Below are 26,966 nucleotides of genomic sequence, written 5' to 3'. Positions count from 1 at the left end.
GGGACGACAAACCTTTAGACTTATCAGTAGGTTATGAATATAACCATGTTCTATGAGTATAGTGACGCTCAGCGTCTACTGCACATATTCTCACTCCAGTGCTGTACACTGAATAAAAACTCACAAAATGTACCTTTACATACCAACATCCGTCTGGCCACACCCCCCGCTACCTATATAAGCAGGGGTGTGGCCACACACTCATCTCCTTCTCAATCTTTCACCACAAGGCTAGATCAAGGGCCGCAGTGGCGTCTAGATGCTGAGCGTCACTATACTAATAGAACACGGTTATATTCATAACCTACTGTTCTATGTCGTATAAGCTTCCGCTCAGCGTCTACTGCACAACGGGAGCTGAGCGGGAGCTGATGCTCGACAAATGTACCCCACTGAGGCCCCCCACAACCATCAGAACCGGGGAGGACCGAGCCCCCCGACCCTCCCTAATGGAGGGATACCCTCCCTATTGGAGGATGGGAGGGAGACGGATCCGACCGTGCGAAGAGGAACTCGAGCAACTCAACGCACAGGGTGAGCAGACCGTGGCTTGACCCCACGACTACACACACACACAACCTGCATGCCACCAGAGAACGGACGGAAGGAACAAACCTCGTTACCGCCCCCAAAATCACGGGGTCAAGAGCAAAGCTCAGCGCGAAGGAAGACCCAGACCCAGAAGGGACTGGATCCCCCCCGAAAAAGGGGGCCCGGAGAGGCCAATGACGCCACAGCATCAAGACCTCACCAGGCGGTCACTAGTGACACCGCCCCCCACATCGCCAGAGTATTCGGACAGGGCCCATCCAAGAGCAGGCCCTTCTCCCCACTAGCACGCCGCCTGGCTCACTGACCCTGGCATACTCAGGCAGTCAGCATGGCTGTAACTCGAAGCACTCAAGAGGCTACACTACAGCGGGAGCAGGCAGCGCACCGGGGAGACGACCTCCAGAAGAGGCCGATCCCTCAATCCAGGCAGCAGGCACTTGACCCAAGCCTGGAGCACTGCGGACAAGACAGGCGCCAAAGGGGTCAACTGAAAACAGCACCCCGGCGGAAGGGGCGTATGCTGGCATTGTTGAGCACCATGTCAAAGCCTCCACCAAAAAATCCCTGGCGCTCTAGAGGGGCCGAGGCAGAGAAGGCTGACACGATTGGCAGACGTCATGAACGTGCAGGGGCACACTCAACCGGGTAACCCGGGAGTTGACTCCGCTCCAACACACCAGGGAATCAACCACCCTCTTGGTTCAACATGCGGTGGTTGTTCCTATAACCCCTCAGGAAAAAACTCCAAAACACACCTGCGGGTATACACTGGCTATACCGCAGTACAAGTGTTTTAGTTTTCAAAAAGGGGTTATCCCAGGGCCTACAGGTTAGGGCTGGGCGATATGGAAAAAAATCATATCGCGATAACGATATGATAATTTTATTTTATTTCTCGATATCGATAATTATCGAATTGTTATAAGTATAAATTTTTTTTTTTTTTTTTTTTTTTTTTTTTTTAACAACAGATGTATGTTTATTTTGCAGCAATTCTTTGTCATTGCCGCCATCTTTAGTGTTACATCCCCTCACACTCCAGTTCTCAGGCTGCAGCTGGTTTAAAAGCTAAAGTAAACCGGCTTCTCTGCTGGCTGTGGCTCCAGAGGAGTTGAACAGTTCTGGCTCTGCTAGTTTATTTTCGATCTTTTGGCGCTTTTTTGGTGGACAAACCACCGCACATGTGCACTGTGACTCGTGACTGGAGTCTAGTTCTGCTAGCACACATAGCCTACTGTGTACAGACGGTTTCAAAATGTATTTTAAATTAGAAAGCAAACAAAATAAATGGACAAGAGAAAAAGAAATCTGAATTTGGTCAGTATTGTCATTTGGACAAGCAAAGCCATTACTTTAAGTTGCAGGCAAGAAAGACAAGTCTGTCCACTGTCTCTGGTTTTAAAACTGCCCTGTTGCAGGTAAAAAAAAAATAAAATAAAAATAAAATAAAAAAAAACGATTTTTCGATTTTTTTTTATTTCGATATTCGATATCGATTATTAAAATATATCGCGATATTTATCGTTATTGTTATATCGCCCAGCCCTACTACAGGTCGACGAAAACAACTTCGGACCGGGCCCGGCGGACCGGGACGTACACAGGGATGCCAGAGGAGTACTATAAAAACCACCTCAACAGCCCCCTCTCAGCCATGCGTAAGCGGGAGAAGAGAGGGGCGAAAAGAATGGAGAACGAACATCTCCATAATATCAAACCCTGTGACACCCGGGCCGACCCGGCATTTTTCCCCCTGAAAAAAGCACAAGTCCCTCAGGGTACCAGAACAGCAGATCTGCGTCCCCGGCGGACAACGGGTTAACTGACCTGGACCAGCGTGACCAGAACAAGTCCCGTACCCTAATCACGCCGACATCCCCAACTCTAGGAGGGGGGGTAGGTACGCGTGTCGATCTAAAACATTATAGAGGGCGCCACCCAGACGGTCCCGTTCGTACCGCGCTCAGTGGCCCACCCCAAGGGCGTGAGACCCCTCTACCTATGCTTTGATATATTCCGTTAACATCCCCCAGATATGAACGAGAATTCGTCGAGACAACCTAGTAAACTGGCGCTCGGAAGAGACAAACTCCATCCCAGTTGCCCCATAAAAACGCAGTTTTAATGATGAGCAACCAAGGCGCACAAGCCTCATGCGTGATTCCTATCAGAAACACCCAGGGCCAGCACTATGTACACGTCGAGACCCAAAACACATCAATGGATAGTCTAACAAGACACCAGATACCGTTCCTCCAAGCCGCCTGGGGGAACGACAAGAAGCAGATTTTTTAATTTTACATTTTTTCAGAAAAAAGAAAAAATAATACAGACATGGGTCCCATGCGACGCGGCTGAGGGAAAACACCACCCCGTCAACCACACTTCATAAGAGGGGACGGTGAGCGACGTACCCCTATGACGGGGGGAAACCCATGACTCAACAGACCTGTAAGGCGAGGAGTCAGGGAAACCCTAAACAATACCCCGTCCACCTACTCCAAAAAGGAGAGGACGGGGAACCCCCAGAGAGACTTCCCACCTGAGCTGTATAGATTGAAAAGACACATTGCAGCATTGAGCTATGTAACAATTGGGTTAGGACTCTCCGAGGAGGAGCTCTGAACTCCCCGAGGAGAAGACTCCAAACACCAGAGGAGGAGGCTCTGACCCAATACACACACTACCAGTAGGGAGCAGCGCAGAAGAACCACGTCTCTACTGCGTTGCCTCACCCACCAAGCTCAATAATCGAATTGAATTGAATCAAATACACATACAACAGAGCAGAAGTCCTTTTCGAAGTTCTACTCACCTTGACAATCTGAGGAGGAGGCTCTGAAAACTCTGAGGAGGCCCCCTCACTGGGAGGGAGGGTCCGAACTCACAGAAGGCTCTTCTCCCTGAAGAAGAGCTCTGTGAGGAGGAGGCTCTGAAAACTCCCTGAAACAGAACCATAACATGGAACCTGAACAACTCACGGGAGCCTTACCAATAGAAACGCGCCCAGTGACGTACTCTATGGCGGGGGAATTTCTGCGGTGCACACGCCCAATCTTTCAGGGCGTGGGACCAGGAAACCCCCCCCCCACCGCCCTGTAACGTGCCGAACCTACAACGTGACAGGAAGCCCGAAGGACAGGGGGTTTTAACCCCTGCCCAAACAGAAAAAGGGAGAGGAAGGGTTTACCAGTTCACCCCTTTACGACCCCTCACCCCTGATATGATGTAATGACAAAGTAGAGCCATGACACCAGTCATAGCATGCTACATGAAGCGTTTAACAGCTTCACATAGCTCATGTGCCCCGGTACCAGACTTACACATGTGCTTCTGTGGGCCAAAACCTAACCCAGTTGTGGATCTCAACGACACACACAACCCTTCATCACAACAAAAAAGGGCAAAAGTACACTCTTACTACAGAGGAATGCCGTTTTTCATAACGAGAGAGACATAAGTCCTCGATTAAAAAATCGTTTTCTCAAGCAGAAGCACAAACCTTACTATGGCGCGACCCCGGTCAGTCGCCTTTGGTTTAGCTCTGCGACGATTGTGCACATTTTTAGCTATTATGTTTGTTTTTTCTACTTTATTTATTAAAACATCACTGGCGGGTATGTCATACGACCGCCAGACACTTATGGACCTAAACTCCGGACTCAAAGAGGAGTTTGGAGACACTTTATGCCCAGAATGGCTAACAGAAATCAAGCGGGAGAACGGCAACAAAGGAAACGGCAGAAAGAGGCATAGAGGAAGACGAGGAGGTATCAGACTTAGATTAAAAAGATCTGCTTACCGTCCAGCAATTCCATCCATCTTTCTGGCGAATGCACGTTCGTTGGAGGGAAGGATGGACGACTTGAGAGCGAGGGTCCGATTCCAACGGGAGATGAGAGACGTTAACATCATGTGTTTCACGGAGACATGGCTCAAGCCAGCAACGCCGGACAACAGCGTCTCTCCATCGGACAACTTCACTGTCCTGAGAGCAGATCGCACGGCAGCCTCTGGGAAGAGCATCGGAGGTGGGGTCTGCATCCTCACGAACAATCTCTGGGTTAATCCCAAAGAAGTACATGTCCTCTCAAGTTCATGCTCCCCAGATATGGAACATCTCTCAATCCTGTGCCGTCCGTTTCACCTACCCCGTGAGTTCACCGCGGTCATCATGTCCGTCGTATATATCCACCCACAGGCAAATACTGGCAAAGCGCTGGTGGAATTACACGACCACCTCAACAAACAACAGATCAAGCATCCGGAAGCCGCGATGATAGTGGCTGGTGACTTCAACCAGGCGAATCTGAAAAAAGTGATGCCGTCCTTTTTTCAGCACATCGCCTGCTCCACAAGAGGGGGAAACACACTCGACCACTGTTACACCCCGTTCAGAGCCGGCTACAAGGCTGTAGCGGCTCCGCCACTGATGGGTGCTGCAAGCGCGAGCGATCACGACTCCATTTTTTTAATCCCTGCATACAAACAAAGATCGCGTGACGTCGTCGTGTCACGTGAGACAAAAAAGTGGTCTGACGAATCAGAGGCCACGCTCCGGGATGCGTTCGAAGACACAGACTGGGACATGTTTAAAGGAAGCGCCAGTGGCTGTTAAACTTGCTAAGAGGACATATGCTGAGAAACTGGAGACACAAATGGCACAAAACGACACAAGAGGCTTGTGGAGGGGACTGAAGACAATAACTGACTACAAAGTCAGCGCCCCCTCAATAGGGAGCGACGACGCCTCTCTCGCGGACAAACTCAACTCCTTCTACACTCGGTTCGGTGTAGACAGTGTCGCCGCTAGCCCTCTGGCTAGTGACGTCACTGGCGCACCGGCTGTTGTGGAGGGGGGGGGGGCAACCGCGGGGGGCGGGGGCGCTCTCTCGTTGTCGGAACACAGTGTGAGAAGAGCATTTATGCAGGTGAACACCAGGAAGGCTGCTGGCCCAGATGGTATAACAGGACGCATACTTAAGTCCTGTGCAAACCAGCTTGCCCCGGTGTTCACCACCATATTTAATCAATCCCTGGCGGAGTCAGTGGTCCCTGCCTGCTTCAAGATGTCTACCATCATCCCTGTACCGAAGAAACCCTCCCCAACATGTCCAAATGACTACAGACCGGTGGCACTCACCTCTGTGGTCATGAAATGTTTCGAGAGGCTGGTCAAGGACCACATTTGTGCCTCCCTCCCCAGTGATATGGACCCTATGCAATTTGCATACAGGACAAACAGGTCCACTGACGACGCGGTCTCCCAGGTACTGCACAGCACTCTCTCCCACCTTGACCGTCAGAAGGGGGGCTATGTGAGACTGTTGTTCATTGACTACAGCTCAGCGTTCAACACCATAGTCCCCACCAGACTGGTGGACAAGCTGATCGAGCTAGGTCTGAGCTCCGCCCTGAGCGCCTGGGTACTGGACTTTCTGAGTGAAAGACCCCAGGCGGTCAGGGTGGGGGGTCAGACCTCCAACACCATCACCCTGAGCATCGGGTCCCCCCAGGGCTGTGTTCTAAGCCCCCTGCTGTACTCACTCTACACACACGATTGTGTGGCCAAGTTCAGCTCCAACTCCATAGTGAAGTTCGCAGACGACACAGTGGTGGTGGGGCTGATCTCGGACAACGACGAGAAGGCCTACCGGGAGGAGGTTGAGGTACTGGAACGTTGGTGCCAGGACAACAGCCTGCTCCTGAACATTGGTAAAACCAAGGAGCTGATCGTGGATTATAGGAAAGGACAGCAGGAGACACACACACCACTGATGATTAACGGGGCTACCGTGGACAGGGTGAGCAGCTTCAAGTACCTGGGGGTCCACATCTCAGAGGATCTGACATGGTCAACACACATAGACACAGTAGTAAAGAAAGCGAAGCAGCGCCTCTACCACCTGAGACAGTTAAGGAAGTTCAGAGTATCGGGGAAGATACTCCAGTCCTTCTACTCAGGAGCTGTAGAGAGCATCTTGACCGGAAACATCACTGCCTGGTATGGAAACAGCACGGCACAGGACAAGAAGGCCCTACAGAGAGTGGTGCGCTCAGCCGAGCGTACCACGGGTATTGCGCTACCTACCCTGCAGGTTCTATACAACAAGAGGTGCAAATCCAGAGCCTGCAGAATAATGAAAGACCCCCACCACCCCAATAACAGCCTGTTCCAGCTGCTGAGGTCAGGCAGACGCCTGCGAACCCCAGCTACTAGGACGGAGAGGCTTAGGCTCAGCTTCTTCCCCCAGGCCATCAGAGCCTTGAACAATGAACATTGAGAGCCACAGAAACTGAACTATCCACACACAAGCACACACAAGCACACACACGACACGCACGCTGAGCACGCTCACACACGTAGGGGTGGGAATCACCAGTTCCATCATGATACGATACGATATCGATTCTTTGGACAACGATACGATATTTGCCGATATCACAAAGTCTCTCACGATACAATACGATTAGATTAGATTCAGGTGCCTGCAATCGATATGAGATGATATCATATGCCCATTTAACACAATCAGTAACATTTAGATCAACTAAAAAAAGGTAACGAAAATATCATTTGACATTTGTATTTTTGAGCTCTTCCAGACATTTAAAGGAAAATCAATCTATTGTTTTTAATACAAATAGACCTCCTGTTCACTGTAAAGTGCCACGTTTTGATATATTGAGCTTTAAACTTTAAGCTCCATTTTTTGGAACTCAAAACTGAACCTAAAACCCCTCCCTACCTCCCTCTCCCAAACCGTTCCTACAACAATTTGTTGATGTTGCATGATCATGTAGGCCTACATTTATTATGTATTATATTGTTTATGTTTAAATAACATTTAAACATCAAACTCCTCTGACCTCATCTGGTCTTTCCAAAGACGCGCGCACACACACACACAGAAAGGGAGAATGCTATGCTGTAACGTCTACACACACGGAGCTACTGCTGTTGTTCTTGGGCGGATATGAGACTCGCCACAGGATTTTCAAAATAAGAGTATCGATATGAATCGATCTTATTACATTGCATCGATCCGATTCGATTGTTGATAATTACATCGATGTATCGATCTGGATCGATGTATCGTCCCACCCCTACATGACACTAGCAGCCACTTTAACACTCATGCCGCACACACGCACACTTATGGCCAAGAGGAAAGGCCACTTTAAATTAGTAAAACAACAGGAACAGTGTATTGCACTACTAAAGCTACCTAGCATGTCCTATATGCTCTGTAAATATTATGTACAGATACCGAGATGTCACACCATGTTACCTGTTTATTGCACTGTTGTTTTTATTGGATTCTATTATATGTTGTACCACTGTATTTTTATTGGATTCTATTATATGTTGTACCACTGTATTGCACATCGTCGCGGGCAAGACCAGCCGCATTTCATTGTATACCTGTATGCCGTGACAATTAAAACTCTTGACTTGACTTGAACCCCAGCAGTTTAAGCTACATCGTATCCCCACAAACATAGTGACACAATATATATTGTAAGAAGAGGGGGGGAAGCCCCAGGAAAAAACCGGGGGGGGTCACCCCTCCCTACCTTACCCTTGATACGACCAGGTTGAACAGGTACCCCTGTTAATATATGAACACGCTGTTCATTGTCATCACAGGCTGAGAGAAGAATTTATTGCTCAATCACATGTCACTAAGCATAGCTTCACAGGTTAATTAACCCACTTAGTTGTGAGTTCAACCACGTTACTAACGTTACATGAACACACATGTTCTCATCACAACTAACCAGTTAATTTTTACACACGTAAAAAACAACGCCGATTTTCTAGGTAGAGAGAAGCTATACCAGTGACAAGACAATTCACACACAACGCGCGTCGTATCCTCAATGTATTGCAGCAACACACGTTTTGGAAAACATCATTATTACAGAACATTTAGAAGGGAAGGAAAGAAGAAGTGTTAAGTCCGGCAGGACTCCTTACCTCCACCCTGAGCGCAGGCCGAGAGAACTGTGAACACTGGTTAACGGGGACAGCCGAAGTCAAACCCGGCGTCTCCTGTGTTGGTGACGAGGGCAAATGTCCGCTGCGCCACCCAGCCGCCGTTCTTCATGTTGACGAAGTCCTCGCTGGCAGGGCACCCGGTGTAGGGTCGACTAACATCCTATGTCAAAGATGACGTCGTAGTCAGAGTGTTAAGGCTTGTTATACTCACAGTAACGTTCAACAGTGTAGCATTAAGCTAACAGCCGCTCCCGACTGATAGCAACAAGCTAACGTTTCCTAGCCTAGTGAACACAACAGGCTAGCGCCGCAGCTAACAGCTGACTGGCTAACAGTAGGCCACACACTAGCACGCAAGCTAAGCAGCTATCACCTGAACTGTACACAACGACATAACAAGCCACACTTCAGACAGGCCGCCGCCTGAATCCCTCCTCATCCTAAGAGAGAAGAGAAAAAGAAATGTCAACACAGTTTTCAACGGTGATTTAACAGACATACAGCGGAGTCGGCACAATTCCCATACGGGCTGCAGCCGACTTGAGCATGGAACTACCGATAAAGAAGATCCAGACCCACATTTCCTCGTGCTTAGGGTGTAATCTCTCATTCATTTGAAAGAAGGGGCCTTCACGGGACAGAGAAGCATCCACTTGTCCAGAGAACCGGGTTTAAACCAGATCTCGGTCGCGGCCCACTAGTTTGACCATTATGGGCGTCAGACCAGGACCCTCCGTCCGTCGCCTAAGAGGCCGAACAGAGGACCCCAATCTGGGGCCGGCCTTCGTAAAATTGTCAGCTAACCCCCATAGCATTAGCAGACAACTGACGCCCGCATAGCAAAACATTACTCACCCAGCCCAGAAAGCAACCAGTTTCTCACAACAGCCGGTGCCTCCTGCAGTCCAGCTGTAGAACCGGAGGTTCAATACCTATCCAGCCGCAGCAAGGAGGACTGCAGGTGGGGAGTAGATCAGCGACGCGAGCCCCTAATACAAAAAAGCCGGTGGAGGTCAGAATGATCATCATCTTCCAGACACCCCAGTGACGAAGACATTATCACCGTATTTTCTCGAAAATAGTGAGAGAGAAAATAAAGATATAACGTCAACGTATCTCCTTGTTCTTCTGTTTTCCTTTCTTCAGCTAAATACTTTCTCCATGTCAAGTGATTGGTATACAGGCACTCTCTTGTGGTGAAATTTGAGAAGGAGATAAGTGTGTGGCCACACCCCTGCTTATATAGGTAGCGGGGGGTGTGGCCAGACGGATGTTGGTATGTAAAGGTACATTTTGTGAGTTTTTATTCAGTGTACAGCACTGGAGTGAGAATATGTGGAGTAGACGCTGAGCGGAAGCTTATACGACATAGAACTTCTGTTTTTATTCTCTCTTCTATGTTAAATCTATTGTTTCATCTTAACACTTTGGTTGCCTAAGGTTAAATTAATGATATACCATAGATTGCCAGCGCTATTTGTCTATGGAGAAAGTCCCCTTCTTTGCAGGGCTATAACTTTTTAAATTCTATTGCTACATTGCCATTATTAGGGCCCATTCAAAGTCCTATATGTATTGTTCATTGTGTAGCAACGTTAAACTTTTTCATTCACATATTCATAGTAAAGTATGGTCTAATGTATAAGTATGTTTTCATCTCTTTCTGCAGCTTTCTCCAGAACGTGATATATAGCCCCAAATGCATTATATTGATGATGAAATACAGTTTGATGGCAATCAGCGCGATATAAAAAATTCCAACTAGACGTACTTCTAGAAGTTACTACACGTCATCTGATGTTGACCGGATGGGCGAGGGGGCGTTTATAATTCCGTGGGCAGCGTTATACCAATCATCTAATGTGGGTCAAATGTTGATAATATCAGTTATTATCGAAGACGGTAACGTTACACGCTGAAACTCACCCCAGTCTCCGCGCGCCGTTGGGCGATCATCGTCGAGTAGAAATTTTATCATTATGGGATATATTATTACCCGGTCCATCTCCAGCTTGTATAATGGTATATACGTCCAAATCATGTTGTTTATCGAGTTATTGGCAATCGATCGCTATGTAGAGTGACGAGCTAGAGTCACGGGACATGTACCGAGTGGCCGGAAGCAATACGGACGTCTAGCAAAACCTCTAGTGCGCTTCCTGTTAAGCGCTTGCGCCGATCGGCCACCAGATGGCGCTCCTGAACCGCCAGAGAGCTCAGTGGGTCCTGCTGGTGAATCTCAGGCCAGCGGAGGGACATTATGAATCCGATCGCAGATTTTTGAAATATTGATATAAAGACGACGTACAGCGTCCCCCGGCAACTTTAGCATGGCCAGCAAAGACGTCTAAAGACGCCCCCTGGCAGTCAAAGTGTTAATGTACGTCATGTCATGTTCAGTGATGTATTTAATTGTACGTCTGACCAAGGTTCGGTCTCATTTCCTGGTCAGACGCTTGTGTACACTTGGTCTCTGATTAGTAACTGAGCACTTTTTCTGTGATCACAGAATAAATCTATGTTCATTTTTTTTACAACTCGACTCAATCAGAATTACTTAGCTCCTCACTTACACATATGGGGGATATACACATACATAGGGGACACACACATACGTAGCTGAGACGCACATAAATATACATACCTGAGATACACACTCACATAGGGGGCAGAGGCACACATGGATACGAGACACACACAAGAGGTAGGAGTACAGTCACACACCAGAAAGATGCACACACACACGCGTATGAGGCATGCACACATACTTGTGATACACGTACCCACGTACATATATCTGAGACACACATGCATGCATGCTCTCATGCACACCTACATATATCTGAGACGCATTCTCTCACATGCAATATGGAGAAGGATGGCATCCCGATAGAAGATGCAGCACATACCTGCTCGCAGGTAGATCGGTCTACATGTAAAGTATGTGCATCAGGGATATATATGCACAATGTATAGTACTTTTTTTCGTAAGTCTTTTTTTAATTTCCATGTCAGTTTTTAATGTATTTGTATGAGTCTTTTACATGTTTTGTATGTTCTTACAAAAAAAGAAAAAGGCAAATCTTGGACGTTGCATATTGTGATGTGGAAAGATATGTGTCGAATATTGGAGAGATTTGTGCAAAAAAAAATAATAATAAAAAAAAAAATTACTTAGCTCATCGTTTCTTCTCTTAGAATAATTTCCACAACACAGTCTATAACTTCCTATGATCAGTGGTAATTCTGAGATCATCAACACAATGTTCAGTTCCCACAGATTCTCACAAGTGTGATCATGGAACAGCTCAAAGGGTTCCTGTAATGAGCGAGTGCATACTTGCATGCCTGCTCTGACTTTAGAGGGTATAGTAGCTAGGCGACATAAGCTCAGTCAGTACCCATCTGCAATCTTAGACATGTGGATACAGCCCTTTACTACACTTTTCTGTACACATGTGCATTTAGTAATTTAGCTGACTTACAAGTTGTGTACAACAAGTCAGCAGGAAGGAAGGGTACAACTCAAGACAAATGTATTTTTCTGGTCTGCATCCCCTTAACAATTGTTTGTATTGAGAGCCGTACTGTATTGTACCCATTCTGCAATCTGTTAATAAAGTGTTCAATCAATCAATCAACTCTGGCAGCTAAGGGTCAGTAATATTGTTCATCAAACATTGACGAACATGATAGTAGCATAGTAGTATAGACATATTAGCATAGTAGGTAGTAGTATAGGTAGGCTATAGTAGCATAGTAGGTAGTAGTATAGAGATATTAGCATAGTAGGTAGTAGTATAGGTAGGCTATAGTAGCATAGTACATAGTAGGTAGTAGTATAGAGATATTAGCATAGTAGGTAGTAGTATAGGTAGGCTATAGTAGCATAGTACATAGTAGGTAGTAATATAGACATAGTAGCATAGTATAGTAGTATCTAGGTTAATTTATTGATTGCATGTAGGTTATATATCTATGTGTAATATCTGAATAGGAATCCTATAATAAATGGTTATCTTTATTATAGACCTAGAACCTTTATCCTGTTATTCACCTTTTACATTTGATCTGTGTACCTCTCTATATCTATCTCTCTCACCCTCTCTCTCATTCTCTCACCCTCTCATTCTCTCTCTCACCCTCTCTTTTCTCTCTCACCCTCTCTTTCTCTCTCTCACTCTGTCTCTCAACATTTCCCCCAACAAAGTATGCAGACGTTCTTTGTTCCATTTGTACACAAACACACACATTCTCTTCTGCACACACAAGTTCTTCCAGTAAAACACAGACCGGCTCGCTCTGTACTCCTTGTCATTTAGTCATGTTTTTGTTGTTGAATGAATGAATGAATGAAAACTTTATTGAACAGATTGCAGAATGGGTACAATACAGTACGGCTCAATACATACAATTGTTAAGGGGATGCAGACCAGAGAAAGACTTTCGTCTTGTTTACATCAGGGTCCCCCATTTTCAATTCAGTGTTGTTGTTGTTGTTGTTGTTGTTGTTGTTGTTGTTGTTATTATTAGACGACCTCACCTCTTCGCCAACTCTGCTGCGTCCCGCGCCGCGGAGGCGTTAACCAACAGCGACACGTTGGAAATCCCTCCAGCGTGGAAACAGTCCACGATGCCCTGGTTCCTCCTGGGGCAGTAGCCGAAATCATCTCCCGTCACCACCAGCTTCACCCGGGGCTGTGGCATTACTATTATTATTGCCACCGCTGGACGCTAAGAGAAGACAGGAGAGAGGTAGAAAGAGAGAGAGGGGGGGAATTACTCGACGGTTGAGCAACTAAGAAAGTATCACCCGGCGCTTGGTGACTAATGACATGTCATTATTATTTATAGAAACATCGCCTCCTGCCCCCGGTTTTCAAGAGACCCTGTGACACGTCTTCTCATGCGCTTCAAACGACACGTTGTGTGGAAGGTTGTGGTCTTGTTGTAGTCCTGGGCTGTGTAGGTTGTGGTCTTGTAGTCCTGGGCTGTGTATGTTGTGGTCTTGTAGTCCTGGACTGTGTATGTTGTGGTCTTGTAGTCCTGGGCTGTGTATGTTGTGGTCTTGTAGTCCTGGGCTGTGTATGTTGTGGTCTTGTAGTCCTGGGCTGTGTATGTTGTGGTCTTGTAGTCCGACTGTGTTGGTTGTAAATGATACGGTCTTGTAGTCCTGGACTGTGTAGGTTGTGGTCTTGTAGTCCTGGGCTGTGTATGTTGTGGTCTTGTAGTCCGACTGTGTTGGTTGTAAATGATACGGTCTTGTAGTCCTGGACTGTGTAGGTTGTGGTCTTGTAGTCCTGGGCTGTGTATGTTGTGGTCTTGTAGTCCTGGACTGTGTAGGTTGTGGTCTTGTAGTCCTGGGCTGTGTATGTTGTGGTTAGGGCTGGGCGATATGGCCTAAATATGATATCACGATATTTTCTGACCTTTCGGCGATACACGATACACATCACGATGTTTTTCTTTTTTACCCCAAACAATAGAGATATATTATGATTTAGATATGAAATATGATGAATTGAAAATGGGGGACCCTGATGTAAACAAGACTAAAGTCTTTCTCTGGTCTGCATCCCCTTAACAATTGTATGTATTGAGCTGTACTGTACCCATTCTGCAATATGTTAATAAAGTTTTAAATCAATCAATCAATCAATCAATAGCATTTTAGTGAAACTACTGTATATATGCATGTCTCTAAATGTTTTGATGAATTGAAAATGGAGGACCCTTATGTAAAAAAGCCGAAAGTCTTTTTCTGGTCTTCATCCTCCTGTACTGTATTGTACCCATTCTGCAACCTTTTAATAAAGTTTTGTCATGACAAACCAATGACAAACCAAGTCATGACAAACCAATTACATAATCCAACATATGTGTAAAGAAACAACATATTCCAGTTAACGGTATATTTTTTTTAATGATTCGTTACGGCAAAATCAATATTTCCATTTGTATAAATTGCCCTAAGCGGAGTTTAGTATTCCTGCCTGGCTGAGGAGCGCGTCGCGGCTCATGTGCATGCGCGCGCTCGGCCAATCAGAGCAACGCGGAAGGGCATGTTAGCTGCCCAAAGTATTCACGCGTCCTGGACGCATCTATGCCTTCTACAATGCCGCTCGGTTTCCGGGTTCCTCTGATTGGCCACTAAGCCCACGTGACCCTATGCTAGCACGCCCCCCAGTTATCGCTTACGCCCGCGCATGAGCCGCGACTTTACACTCGCGCTGTGAAGCGCCAGCGGGGCGATGCGGTGGTTTCTCCCCGGCTTCCGTGCGTCCAGCTCCAGCGGCCGTCTTCCGTTGTAGAAGCCCTTTCAATGACAGAGCTCTCATATTTGCGAATGCATAAACTATATCTTAAATTATGGCTATGTGTCTAATATGGCCGTGGCTTATCAATGACTTGTTTTGTTTACATCAGGGTGAACGCTGTTGTATTCGCAAATATGAGAGCCAGCAATACGCAGCTCCAGTTAACCTAATTTATACCTTAATGAATCATTAAAAAAATATACCGTTAACTGGAATATGTTGTTTCTTTACATGTTGGATTATGTAATTGGTTTGTCATGACAAACCAATACAAATGACTTCACAAATATGAGAGCTCTGTCAATTGATAAGCGACGGCCATATTAGACACATAGCCATAATTTAAGATATAGTTTATGCATTCGCAAATATGGCGATTTTGTATTGGTTTGTCATGACAAACCAATTACATAATTCAACATGTAAAGAAACAACATATTCCAGTTAACGGTATATTTTTTTAATGATTCATTATTAAGGTATAAATTAGGTTAACTGGAGCTGCGTATTGCTGGCTCTCATATTTGCGAATACAACAGCGTTCACCCTGATGTAAACAAAACAAGTCATTGATAAGCCACGGCCATATTAGACACATAGCCATAATTTAAGATATAGTTTATGCATTCGCAAATATGAGAGCTCTGTCATTGAAAGGGCTTCTACAACGGAAGACGGTCGCTGCTGCTGGAGCTGGACCGAGTCAAGCCGGCGGCGGCGCACGGAAGCCGGGGAGAAACCACGCATCGCCCCGCTGGCGCTTCACAGCGCGAGAGTGTAAAGTTGCGGCTCATGCACGGGCGTAAGCGATAACTGGGGGGCGTGCTAGCATAGGGTCACGTGGGCTTAGTGGCCAATCAGAGGAACACGGAAACCGAGCGGCGTTGTAGAAGGCATAGACGCGTCCTGGACTGTGTTGGTTGTAAAGATTGTGGTCTTGTAGTCCTGGACTGTGTTGGTTGTAAATGTTACGGTATTGTTTGTAGTCCTGGACTGTGTTGGTTGTAATAAATTATACGGTCTTGTAGTCCTGGACTGTGTTGGTTGTAAATGTTACGGTATTGTTGTCCTGGACTGTGTTGGTTGTAAAGGTTGTGGTCTTGTAGTCCTGGACTGTGTTGGTTGTAAATGTTACGGTATTGTTGTCCTGGACTGTGTTGGTTGTAAAGGTTGTGGTCTTGTAGTCCTGGACTGTGTAGGTTGTGGTCTTGTAGTCCTGGACTGTGTGTTGTGGTCTTGTAGTCCTGGACTGTGTGATGTGGTCTTGTAGTCCTGGACTGTGTAGGTTGTGGTCTTGTAGTCCTGGACTGTGTGTTGTGGTCTTGTAGTCTTGGACTGTGTATTGTGATCTTGTAGTCCTGGACTGTGTAGGTTGTGGTCTTGTAGTCCACTGTGTAGGTTGTAGTCTTCTAGTCCTGGACTGTGTAGGTTGTGGTATTGTAGTCCTGGACTGTGTAGGTTGTGGTCTTGTAGTCCTGGACTGTGTATGTTGTGGTCTTGTAGTCATGGACTGTGTAGGTTGTGGTCTTGTAGTCCTGGACTGTGTAGGTTGTGGTCTTGTAGTCCTGGACTGTGTAGGTTGTGGTCTTGTAGTCCTGGACTGTGTAGGTTGTGGTCTTGTAGTCCTGGACTGTGTAGGTTGTAGTCTTGTAGTGGGAGCATGTCTATGTTCCCCGGGTCCTATGTTCCCCGGGTTCTATGTTCCCCGCTTTGATTGATTGATTGAAAATTTTAGACCACCAGCCCCGATTCCAAACTCTAACCTTAACCAGTTCGAAAGAGGGCCTAAGCTTAACCATTCGAAACAAGGCGGACATTAATAATTAATAAAATAATAAAAATGTCAATCTATTAATCAATCAAAGCGGGGAACATAGAACCCGGGAACATAGGACCCGGGGAACATAGGGATGATCCCCTTGTAGTCCTGGACTGTGTAGGTTGTGGTCTTGTGTTGGTTGTAAATGTTAGCCAGTGTTCGCAACATGCAAAACAAGCGTCTGGTCGCCGGTTTGATTACAGGTCGATCTCGCTTCTATAAACTCCTCCTGACAACAACCAGGCTGGACAACAAGCCGACAGTAGTAACCCTCCATGACCAGATACCACGCCACGTCGGGGCTGCGTGGCGCTACAGGCCTGAGAACATTAAGACATGAGTACATTAAGACATGAGGACACTGAGACATGAGGACATTATTAAGACATCATTCAGGACATTAAGACGCGCTGTTTCTAAATAACTTGTTGAGTTGTCGCGTCTCCACGACAACCCGCCGACGTCATAATAGAAAGCGACCCGCGCGCGTGGCTCGATCTAAAAAAAAATACTGACACGCGTACAGTATTAGAAACTATACTATATACTGTAATTAACGTGAAACTATAATGTATACTGCATTAACGTGAAACTATAATATATTATATACTGCATTAACGTGAAACTACTGTATATAATAAAGTTTAAGAGGAGACCAGTCCTACCCATGTTTAATCATCACACGCGCCCGACCGGCCATTTAATATCCGCTTCGCGGCCGGTGGCCTGAATACTTTTGACAACAAATGTTTGTTTCCGCGTCTCTGATTGGCCAGGTCATTTCTGGTCATGTGACATGTACGCCCAATCGTGGGACCGCAAGTGTCTACACCGATTAAGCTTAGGCGCTCTTTCGAAGTTGGTTAAGGTTAGAGTTTGTCTTAGAGCATGGCGATAGAACGCCTGCTCTTCTTTCGACGGTTAAGCTTAGGCACTCTTTCGAAGTTGGTTAAGGTTAGAGTTTGTCTTAGAGCATGGCGATAGAACGCCAGGTAGTTTGCAGGCTGTTAGACCCGGAAATAGGCGCAGAACTTGCTGTCCCACGATTGGCGCACATGTCACATGACCTGGCCAATCAGAGCGCAAAACTCGCACGCGGAAACAAACATTTGTTGTCGAACGTATTCACGCCGCCCGCCGAGAAGATCCTGTCCTTCCGACCAGCAGACTGGGCTTATGGCGACCTCGTGTGGACAAAGAGCAGTACAGCAGCGTCAATGTGGACAATTAATAGTTACTACTATTAATACATTCAGATAAAAAATATATAATAAATTAGATTCAAATGTATTGTCATCATACAGAACAAGTACAGTACAACTGAAAGACGTTCGACATCCAACCAGAGTGCAAATGTAACAGTAAAGTGCAACAGTAATATACAATGTACAGGTGATTAAACATGGTATAAATAAATACTGTATATAAAATTACCCTCTGCCAATCGAATTAAAAGCATGTTGCCATTATAGGTCTGATTACTTTCCCACTAATAAACACCTATAGGCTGTTTACTCAGAAGAGACGTACGTTTCTATGCTTGATTTCACAATTGTGGGCTATTATATTATTTGAGTAATAATACAGGCTATTACTCAGAATGTAGGCCGGTCTTACCTTCTTCCCATGAGCACCATGATCCATATGAGAACAGGCTTGTATCCAGGTAGTGTACACAGGTGTGGCTAAGTTTATCCACGTCATGTCCGAGTCACACATAATATACACACTCCCACGCAGAGCGTCTCTACGCTGTACGTCACGGTCCGCATTAATTATTAATTATGGGGCCGTCGGGATGCCGTTTTGATTGATTGATTGATTGATTGAAAACTTTATCAACAGATTGCAGAATGGGTACAGTTACAGTACAGCTCAATACATACAATTGTTAAGGGGATGCAGACCAGAGAAATACTTTCGTCTTGTTTACATCAGGGTCCCCCATTTTCAATTCATCATAACATATATGACACACACGACATACAGATAGACAGTACTGCTACATCTATACATTTATGACATACCAGATTTGCAAATACAGTACTGTTTGTGATACAAAAAGAGTCCAGAAAAGAAAGTATATTTGACGTAGAAACTGTACATTGGAGGAGGTTGGGTAGGTAGGGTAAGGGGTTGGGTCAGGGTGGGTGGGGGGGGGGGGGCTGTACATTGGACGTGGTTGGGTGGGTGGGGGGGGGGGGACACACTGTACACTGTACAAGCAAAACTGTACATTAGAATATTGACAAAACCATACTTGGTAATTTACTGTACATTGGAGGGGGTTGGGTTAGGACATTTACAGGGGCCAGTTTCGAATTGCAGTCTCCCGTAGGTGTTCTTTGAGAGTGGTTTTGAAAGTGGGTAGTGATTCACATTCCTTTACAGCTTTGGGTAGGGCGTTCCACATTGATGTGGCATAATTGCGAAACGTGTTTAGTCCCTTGTTTGAGCCGAATCTGGGTTTAACATGATTTGTGGAGCTCCCTCTGGTGTTGTGATCGTGGTATTCACTGACCTTTGGGAAGTATTTTGACATGTACATGGGTACCTTGGTCGTGTAGTCACAGTGTATCTTGTAGACCAGACCCATTGCAAGTTGCTGTACTCTGTCGTCTACTCTAAGGCCATGGTTAGACTAGTGTATTTGTGGCGTTTTTTTATACGTTTTTGAATACGTTTCATGTCCCTATTACACAGAAATGCGTTTTTTGGCGTTTTTTTGTGGATACGGCTGAAACGCAAAATTGTGTTTGCGTTTTGGAGAAGCGCTAAAAAACGCGCAGACAACAGCGTGTAGTCTGCATGAGCCGTTGTTGCGAAAACGCCCATGCGCAGTAGATACCATCTGCGTGCCCTTCCGGTGACAGAGAGCTGTCCCAAACCAAATAGCTGCAGCTACTATGTGTTGTCAAGTTATTGTTATAAGGACCCCAGTCCAAGCTACAACAGTCTGCATTCCCTTAACAATTGTTTGTATTGAGCCGTATTGTACCCATATGCAATATGTTAAAGAAAGTTTACATCCATTCATTCTGCTAGCATTACAGATTGGCACTGCCACTGGATATGAGCTAGTGTTAGCTATCAAACCCTGTTAGCTCAAAGCTCCTCTTTCAACTTAACAAGCATTAAACAAAATGGCCCAGTCATCTATTCAGCTTTGTTTAATACACACAGCGTTGTCTCTAATGTTATCTAACCACTGATAGCTCCCGATATCATCAGTTTGGTGCTGGCTAAGTAGCGTGAGCTAACGTTAGCTTCTAGCCACAATGCTATACTGTTATAATGGCAAATTCTATTGACGTTAGCATGCAGCTAACAATGCTACCGATCGTTTTTTAGACTAAACTATCCGCTCTTGGTGGTCACTTGTGTTGATGTTAGTTTTGTTTCATCAACAAATGACAGGCAGAACACACAGTGAATGTATCCGTTTTGTTTATTGCACTTTTATTAGGCTTTGCTGAAAAAGAATTGCTGCATTGAGTAAATAGGCAAGATGGTGGCGCGGCATAGGCGCCTGCCTTATTGACATTTTCTTTGCTGGAGCTTCCAGGAAGTGTATTGGCACATTCAGTTCTGATTGGTTGAAATTGCCTTCATGTTTGCCACCTACTGCCACCTACTGCTTTGGCAGTGTACTACATCAGTGTGCTCGGGTGACAAAAACGGAAAAAAAACGAAAGTGTGACTCGAGGCGCACGACGTCGCGGCGAAACGCATATGACAATGATACGAAAATGAAACGAAAGGTGTAACCGCACCCTAAGCCATCCTAGGTTGGAGAGGAGATCCGGTACAAGAATCCAGTTTGTTGGTTGACTTTTTTTATTACATTGGATGCCATTTTGTCACAGGAAAGATTTGCCTCTATGGAACCCAGGTTACCCAGCCCAGGTAGCCAGGTAGGTAATGTTGAAGTTATAGTTATATATGGATGCATGTAACTGCTTGACTGTTTCCACAAGAGGGCGCTCTAGGCATAGCTATTGAAGCTGATGCCAGGTAAGAGGTATAAAAGGAGATGTCTCTTCCTCCATCGCCTCTCACAAGGAGAAGGTCTTGTGTACTGATGTGTGCAATGTGAATAATAAACCACGCCAAAGGCTAAAGAGAGAAACCTTGTCGTCATGGCCAAATTATTGTCGCTCCATAGGTGACTCTGTCAACAGGTCATTTCTTCTTTCCTTGTGACAATATTGTCACCCACTGTAACTGAGAAGCCGTCGGTCTTGCTGAGTTTGTTATTTGAACCGAAGAGAATGGACTCTGTTTGTGTAATGATATAGTTTGTTATCAGCGAGCCATATGCAGATTTTGCCTAGTTCCGAGCTGAGGGTTTTTTCAACCTGTAACTTGTTCTTGTCAGAGACCAGCAGGGCTGAGTCGTCCGCAAACAGGAACAAGTTGCAGTCACAAGCTGACGACATGTCATTTGCATAAATTAGGAACAGTAGCGGTCCTAGTATGCTTCCTTGTGGAACACCACAGCTCACTGTTTCTCACCGGGGGGGCGGTCCCGTCCCACCACCCACGGGGCGTTGTTCAGGGAGTATGGGGGGGGGGGGGGGGGGAGGGGGCTGGGTGCAGACTTGTTGAAAGGGATTGATTGATTGAACATTTTATTAACAGATTGCAGAATGGGTACAATACAGTATGGCCAGAGAAAGACTTTCGTCTTGTTTACATCAAGGTCCCCCATTTTCAATTCATCATACCATATTATAGGCCTACATGACATACAGATAGACAGTACTGCTTCATCTAGACATTTATACCAGATTTACAAATATACAGTACTGTTTATGATACAAAAAGAGTCTAAAAAAGAGAGTATATACATTTGAGGGGGAAGAAACTGTACATTGGAGGAGGGGGTGTTGAAATGCTCTAAGGGGGCGCTAGTTTATTTAATTTATTATCATTGTTTTAATATCAACAACTTGACTGGAACCAGTTTCTTCCCCCTCGAATGTATATATTTTCTTTTATGACCTCTGTCATACAGTACTGTATATTTGTATGTTGTGTATGTCATAAATGTCATGCTGAATTGAAAATGGGGGACCCTGATGTAAACAAGACGAAAATCTTTCTCTGGTCTGCATCCCCTTAACAATTGTGTGTATTGAGCCGTACTGTATTGTACCCATTCTGCAATCTGTTCATAAAGTTTTCAATCAATCAATCAATCAATCAATCAATCAATCAATCAATCAATCAATCAATCAATCAATCAAACCAGAGAGGAGCCTATATGCAGTGAACACAATCAAAATCCAACATCCCACTTCAGAAACAGAGAAAGTGTCACTTTTTAGCAAAGAAAAGCTTTGCTTTTTGTAATATTTCATTTATACACACTTGGTAGTAAAGATCTGAATCTGAATCCAGAAAAAATATATTTGCGAAAAAAGAACGACGATTTTATTAGACTTTACCCATTAGAAGTCTTCATTTGACCCCCAAAACTGAGCCAAATAGAAACATTAATGGCTGGTAATTTCATATATACCCATTATAAACAGCAAATAAGCATCAACATTGAGAGCCGGACATTTTTCCATTTGGTGTGACATTATGGGACCTGGACGCCTGTATTCTTAACCCAAACGGTGCATGCTTCCGTGTTCCCGTTTTGCGCTCTGATTGGCCACTGATGTTTCTGGTCGCACCAATCGTGTGACGGCAAGTTCTTTCCCCGGTTAAGCTTAGGCAATCTTTCGAAGTTGGTTAAGGTTAGAGTTTGTCTTAGAGCATGGCGATAGAACGGTTAGGGTTAGGGTTAGGGTTTGCTGCTGGTCGAGGCGGAAATGGGCGCGTCACGCGATTGGGCGCACATGTCACATGACCAGAAACGTCAGTAGCCAATCAGATTCGCAAAACGCATGAACCGCTTGGGTTAAGAATAGACGCGACCTGGACGTCAGATAGGGGGCGTTATGGGACCTGGACGTCAGATAGGGGACGTTATGGGACCTGGACGTCAGATAGGGGACGTTATGGGACCTGGATGTCAGATAGGGGGGGGGGGGGGGGTTATGGGACATGGACATCAGATAGGGGGTGTTATGGGTCAGTCAAAAGCAGCTTACATTACAGCCTGATACAGTGTCCTTTGTATCCAGAGGAGTATAGTTTTTATTTTGGTATATGTGCCTTGTCAAGGTATATAGTCAAGTTATAGCTGAATGGTGTATAAGGCACCGTCTTTATCCCTGGGGGTGTAGTGGGAGTTGGCCACTCCTAGTGCCCTCCTGGCCTAACAGGTATGGTTGGATTGTTCCCCAGTGTGTGGTTCTCATAGTAAACTTATAGTGTAACACGAGGCAGTTTTTTTTTTTTTTTGTTTTTTTGTTTTTTACGTTGGTGTAATTCTGGGGAGTGTAACAAGTGGAATATATGCCTTGCGTTTATAATTACACACATATAATTACACATCTTCTGGCCGTCTCAGACCTACTCCTATCCGAGCTCCGGGAGGGTCATCAAGGAGAACCTGCCTTTTCTCAGTCCTTGCCCCACAATGGTGGAATGAACTACCCACCCCAGTTAGGACAGCCGAAACCCGTCCAATCTTTCGCCGTCGACTAAAGACGCACTTCTTCAACCATTATCTAAAAAAATTAAAATAAATGTAATAACAAAAATAATCGAACCCTAACTAACCTTACTGTCATGCACTTGTCCTAATAAACTAACCTACACTGTAGCACTCAACACTTTGATGAACATTGTTACTCAGCTGATAGAGTTGTGCCCTTCCTGATGACTTGTTGTACAGAACTTGTAAGTCGCTTTGGATAAAAGCGCCAGCTAAAGGACAAAATGTAAATGTAAATGTACATCTCTACACACCACACACTACACTTACATACATGTCTACTTTGTTCAGGATGCTACTTGTTGGGCATGGGGACGGGGTCATAGTGTAGGGGAGACGGGGAGTGGACATTTCTGATTAATTAATTACATGTTCTTCCCTCTTTCTTTGATATATATATAGCTGCATTGTTGTTTGGGTTTACACTGTGTTTTATTATATTTTCCTGCAATTCTAATGATCGTACATCAACAATCGATATTTTGGTATCGTCCACATCCCTGAAGCCTTTGCTCTAGCAACCGTTCCCCCTCTTGTGTCATGTTCATGAGACAGAAAGGCAACTGTTGCACGGCCTGAGAGCACCGTTGCTGATTCGAGACCTGTGTGTGTCTTTGTTTGCTTGTACAGACAGAAAGAAATAAACCTGTGTTCTACAAAGCAGAGTCCCACTCCTGGCTGTCCCTTCCATCATTGAAACACAACGCAGAACAATTTACACCGGTCACACATGCTATCATACAGAGTTATATTTTATTTATTATTATTATTATTATATTTTATTTGTAATGCGCTTTATAATTGTGGAGCAAATCTCAAAGTGCTACATTTTAAAAGAACATAAAAACTAGCAAGAATAAAGGAAGAAAGAATAAAAAAAAATAGGCAGCAAGACTAAAGCTAGCCAGGAGTCAGAAGAACACTAGAACTAGTAGCAGAGGAAGAGAAACATAGAATAAATAAAACTGGTAAAAGAAACTGGTAAAAAAACATGTGTGGAGCAAAAGATTTATAAAATGTATATTTTATAAATGTTATAGGTCTTTATATAATTTATATTTATATGGGTTATATGCAGGTGTATAAGTAAGTATATAGAAGGATTATACAGGTATATTCAGACAGATACATGTATGCAGTATGCAAACTGGTCAGACTGCTTGACCTTACTCCTAGAACCCACTTCACCCCTGCCAACTTTGACTACCTAGGATGGCTTAGAGTAGACGACAGAGTACAGCAACTTGCAATGGGCCTGGTCTACAAGATACACTATACGACTAAGGTACCCATGTACATGTCAAAATACTTCCCAAAGGTCAGTGAATACCACGACCACAACACCAGAGGAAGCTCAAGAAATCATGTTAAACCCAGATTCGGCTCAAACAAGGGACTAAACACGTTACACAATTATGCCATATCAATGTGGAACGCCCTACCCAAAGCTGTAAAGGAATGTGAATCACTACCCACCTTCAAAATCACTCTACGGGAAACTGCAATTCGAAACTGGCCCCTGTAAATGTCCTAACTCAACCCCCTCCAATGTACAGTAAATGTCCTAACCCAGTAATACACAAGACCCTCTTCTTGGACCTAGTAAGGTTTTGTCGATAATCCAATGTACAGTTACCCCCCCCCCCCCTACCCATCCCCCCGCTTGTATCCTTTCAGCAAGCAACAAGCCCTTCCGCGTTGCTCTGATTGGCCGAGCGCGCGCATGCGCATGAGCCGCGACAAGCCCCTCAGCCAGGCAGGAATACTAAACTCCGCTTAACGCAATTTATACAAATGGAAGTATTGATTTTGCCGTAACGAATCATTAAAAAAATATACCGTTAACTGGAATATGTTGTTTCTTTACACATATGTTGGATTATGTAATTGGTTTGTCATGACAAACCAATAAAAAATCGCGAATTAACTGGTGGCTACAACAACACACAGTAACTATGCATCATTGTTTACAATGAACGGTGGGGCTAATCGAAAGGACTGGACACGGACAAGTTAAACAGCAATCAATTAATTTAATATAACAGTCCGGTTCTGTGTTTGTTGGTGTCTGTAGATTGTTGGTGAACAACTAACTTTAGGTCAGTTTAACTTGTCCGTGTCCAGTCCTTTCGATTCTCGAAGTCAACTTCCTGCCTGTTGTTGCTAGGCAACTGCAGCGTGGGGGGTAACTGCCCCGCCTCGTACATTGTGTACGGTTCATTTAGTGCAGAAACGGATCGTTAAAGCGTCAAATTAAAGACTATCAAGCGGAATTTTCTTCAGTCCTTCACAATGCCAAAGAGCTGCTGTGTTACACGTTGTACTAATGACAAAAACAGAAATCCAAATCGCAAGTTTTATACCATCACGGAGGAAAAAGTGGCTGGTGGCTAACGTTCGGCTAACTCGCTCTGGTGTTGTGGTCGTGGTAGCTACATGCTAAGCTAACATTAATTACATAATATCGAACCGATAGGAGCTTATTTGATCTAATCTTACGTGGATGTTTGATCGGGTAGTGGCACACGTGGTACCACCACGTAAGATTAGATAAGATAAGCTCCTATCGGTTCGATATTATGTAATTAACGTTAGCTTAGCATGTAGCTACCACGACCACAACACAGAGCGAGTTAGCCGAACGTTAGCCACCAGCCACTTTTTCCTCCGTGATGCATCAGCTGGTATTATATAAAACTTGCGATTTGGATTTCTGTGTTCGTTATTAGTACAAAACGTAACACAGCAGCTTCAATTTGGGTATTCGAGAGATGGCCATGTCTGCAGGTGTTTTGTATGGACATTATGTCAAGTCAATCAGGGGGAGATCTTTGACTCATATCTCGCCTTAGAATCACCAGAAAGGCTTTCGAAATAGTGAAATGCCATGTTGGCCTCAATATTTTCAAAACAAATCGTATGAAAATGTTATGAAATGAACAAGAATGTGATAAAACATGTAATAAAAACGGACCTCAACGCATGCATTTGATGGTAGAAAATCCGTATGGTCCCCCTATACCAAGATGGCGGCGGTCTCGTGACATCAGAGTGTCTTCGAGAATTGGCCCCACCGTTCATTGTAAACTAGATGCATGTAGTTACTGTGTGTTGTTGTAGACTAGCCATTTTTTATTGGTTTGTCATGACAAACCAATTACATAATCCAACATATGTGTAAAGAAACAACATATTCCAGTGAACGGTATATTTTTTTAATGATTCGTTACGGCGAAATCAATACTTCCATTTGTATTGATTGATTGATTGAAAATTTTATTAACAGATTGCAGAATGGGTACAGTACAGTACAGCTCAATACATACAATTGTTAAGGGGATGCAGACCAGAGAAAGACTTTCGTCTTGTTTACATCAGGGTCCCCCATTTTCAATTCATCATAAATAAATTGCGTTAAGCGGAACTTAGTATTCCTGCCTGGATGAGGGGCTTGTCGCGGCTCATGCACGCGCTCTGCCAATCAGAGCAACGCAGAAGGGCTTGTTGCTTGGCGAAAGGATACAAGCATCCCCCCACCTACCCAACCCCCCCCCCCCCCCCCCCCCCCCCCCCCCACCTCCTACAATGTACAGTTTCTTCGTAAAATGTATATACTCTCTTCTTTTTTTTACTCTTTTTGTATCACAAACAGTACTGTATTTG

At 44.9% G+C, this 26,966-nt stretch overlaps 1 protein-coding gene across 1 annotated transcript in view; it reads right to left on the bottom strand.

The window, feature by feature from the left end:
• Positions 1-17,422, bottom strand: part of ydjc (YdjC chitooligosaccharide deacetylase homolog) — a 60,780-nt gene extending 43,358 nt beyond the window's left edge. Inside the window, exons 1-2 of the mRNA XM_084323252.1 lie at positions 17,356-17,422; positions 13,098-13,288 (exon numbers count right to left, since the gene is read on the bottom strand). Coding sequence (XP_084179378.1) covers positions 13,098-13,261 — 164 coding nt within the window. The 5' untranslated portion in view covers positions 13,262-13,288; positions 17,356-17,422. The remainder of the gene's footprint in view (positions 1-13,097; positions 13,289-17,355) is intronic.
• Between the last annotated feature and the right edge of the window lie 9,544 nt (positions 17,423-26,966).

Source organism: Notolepis coatsorum, assembly GCF_963971535.1.
Source record: "Notolepis coatsorum genome assembly, chromosome: 10".
Classification (NCBI taxonomy): domain Eukaryota; kingdom Metazoa; phylum Chordata; class Actinopteri; order Aulopiformes; family Paralepididae; genus Notolepis; species Notolepis coatsorum.
This window is presented reverse-complemented; position numbering and strand designations above follow the sequence as displayed.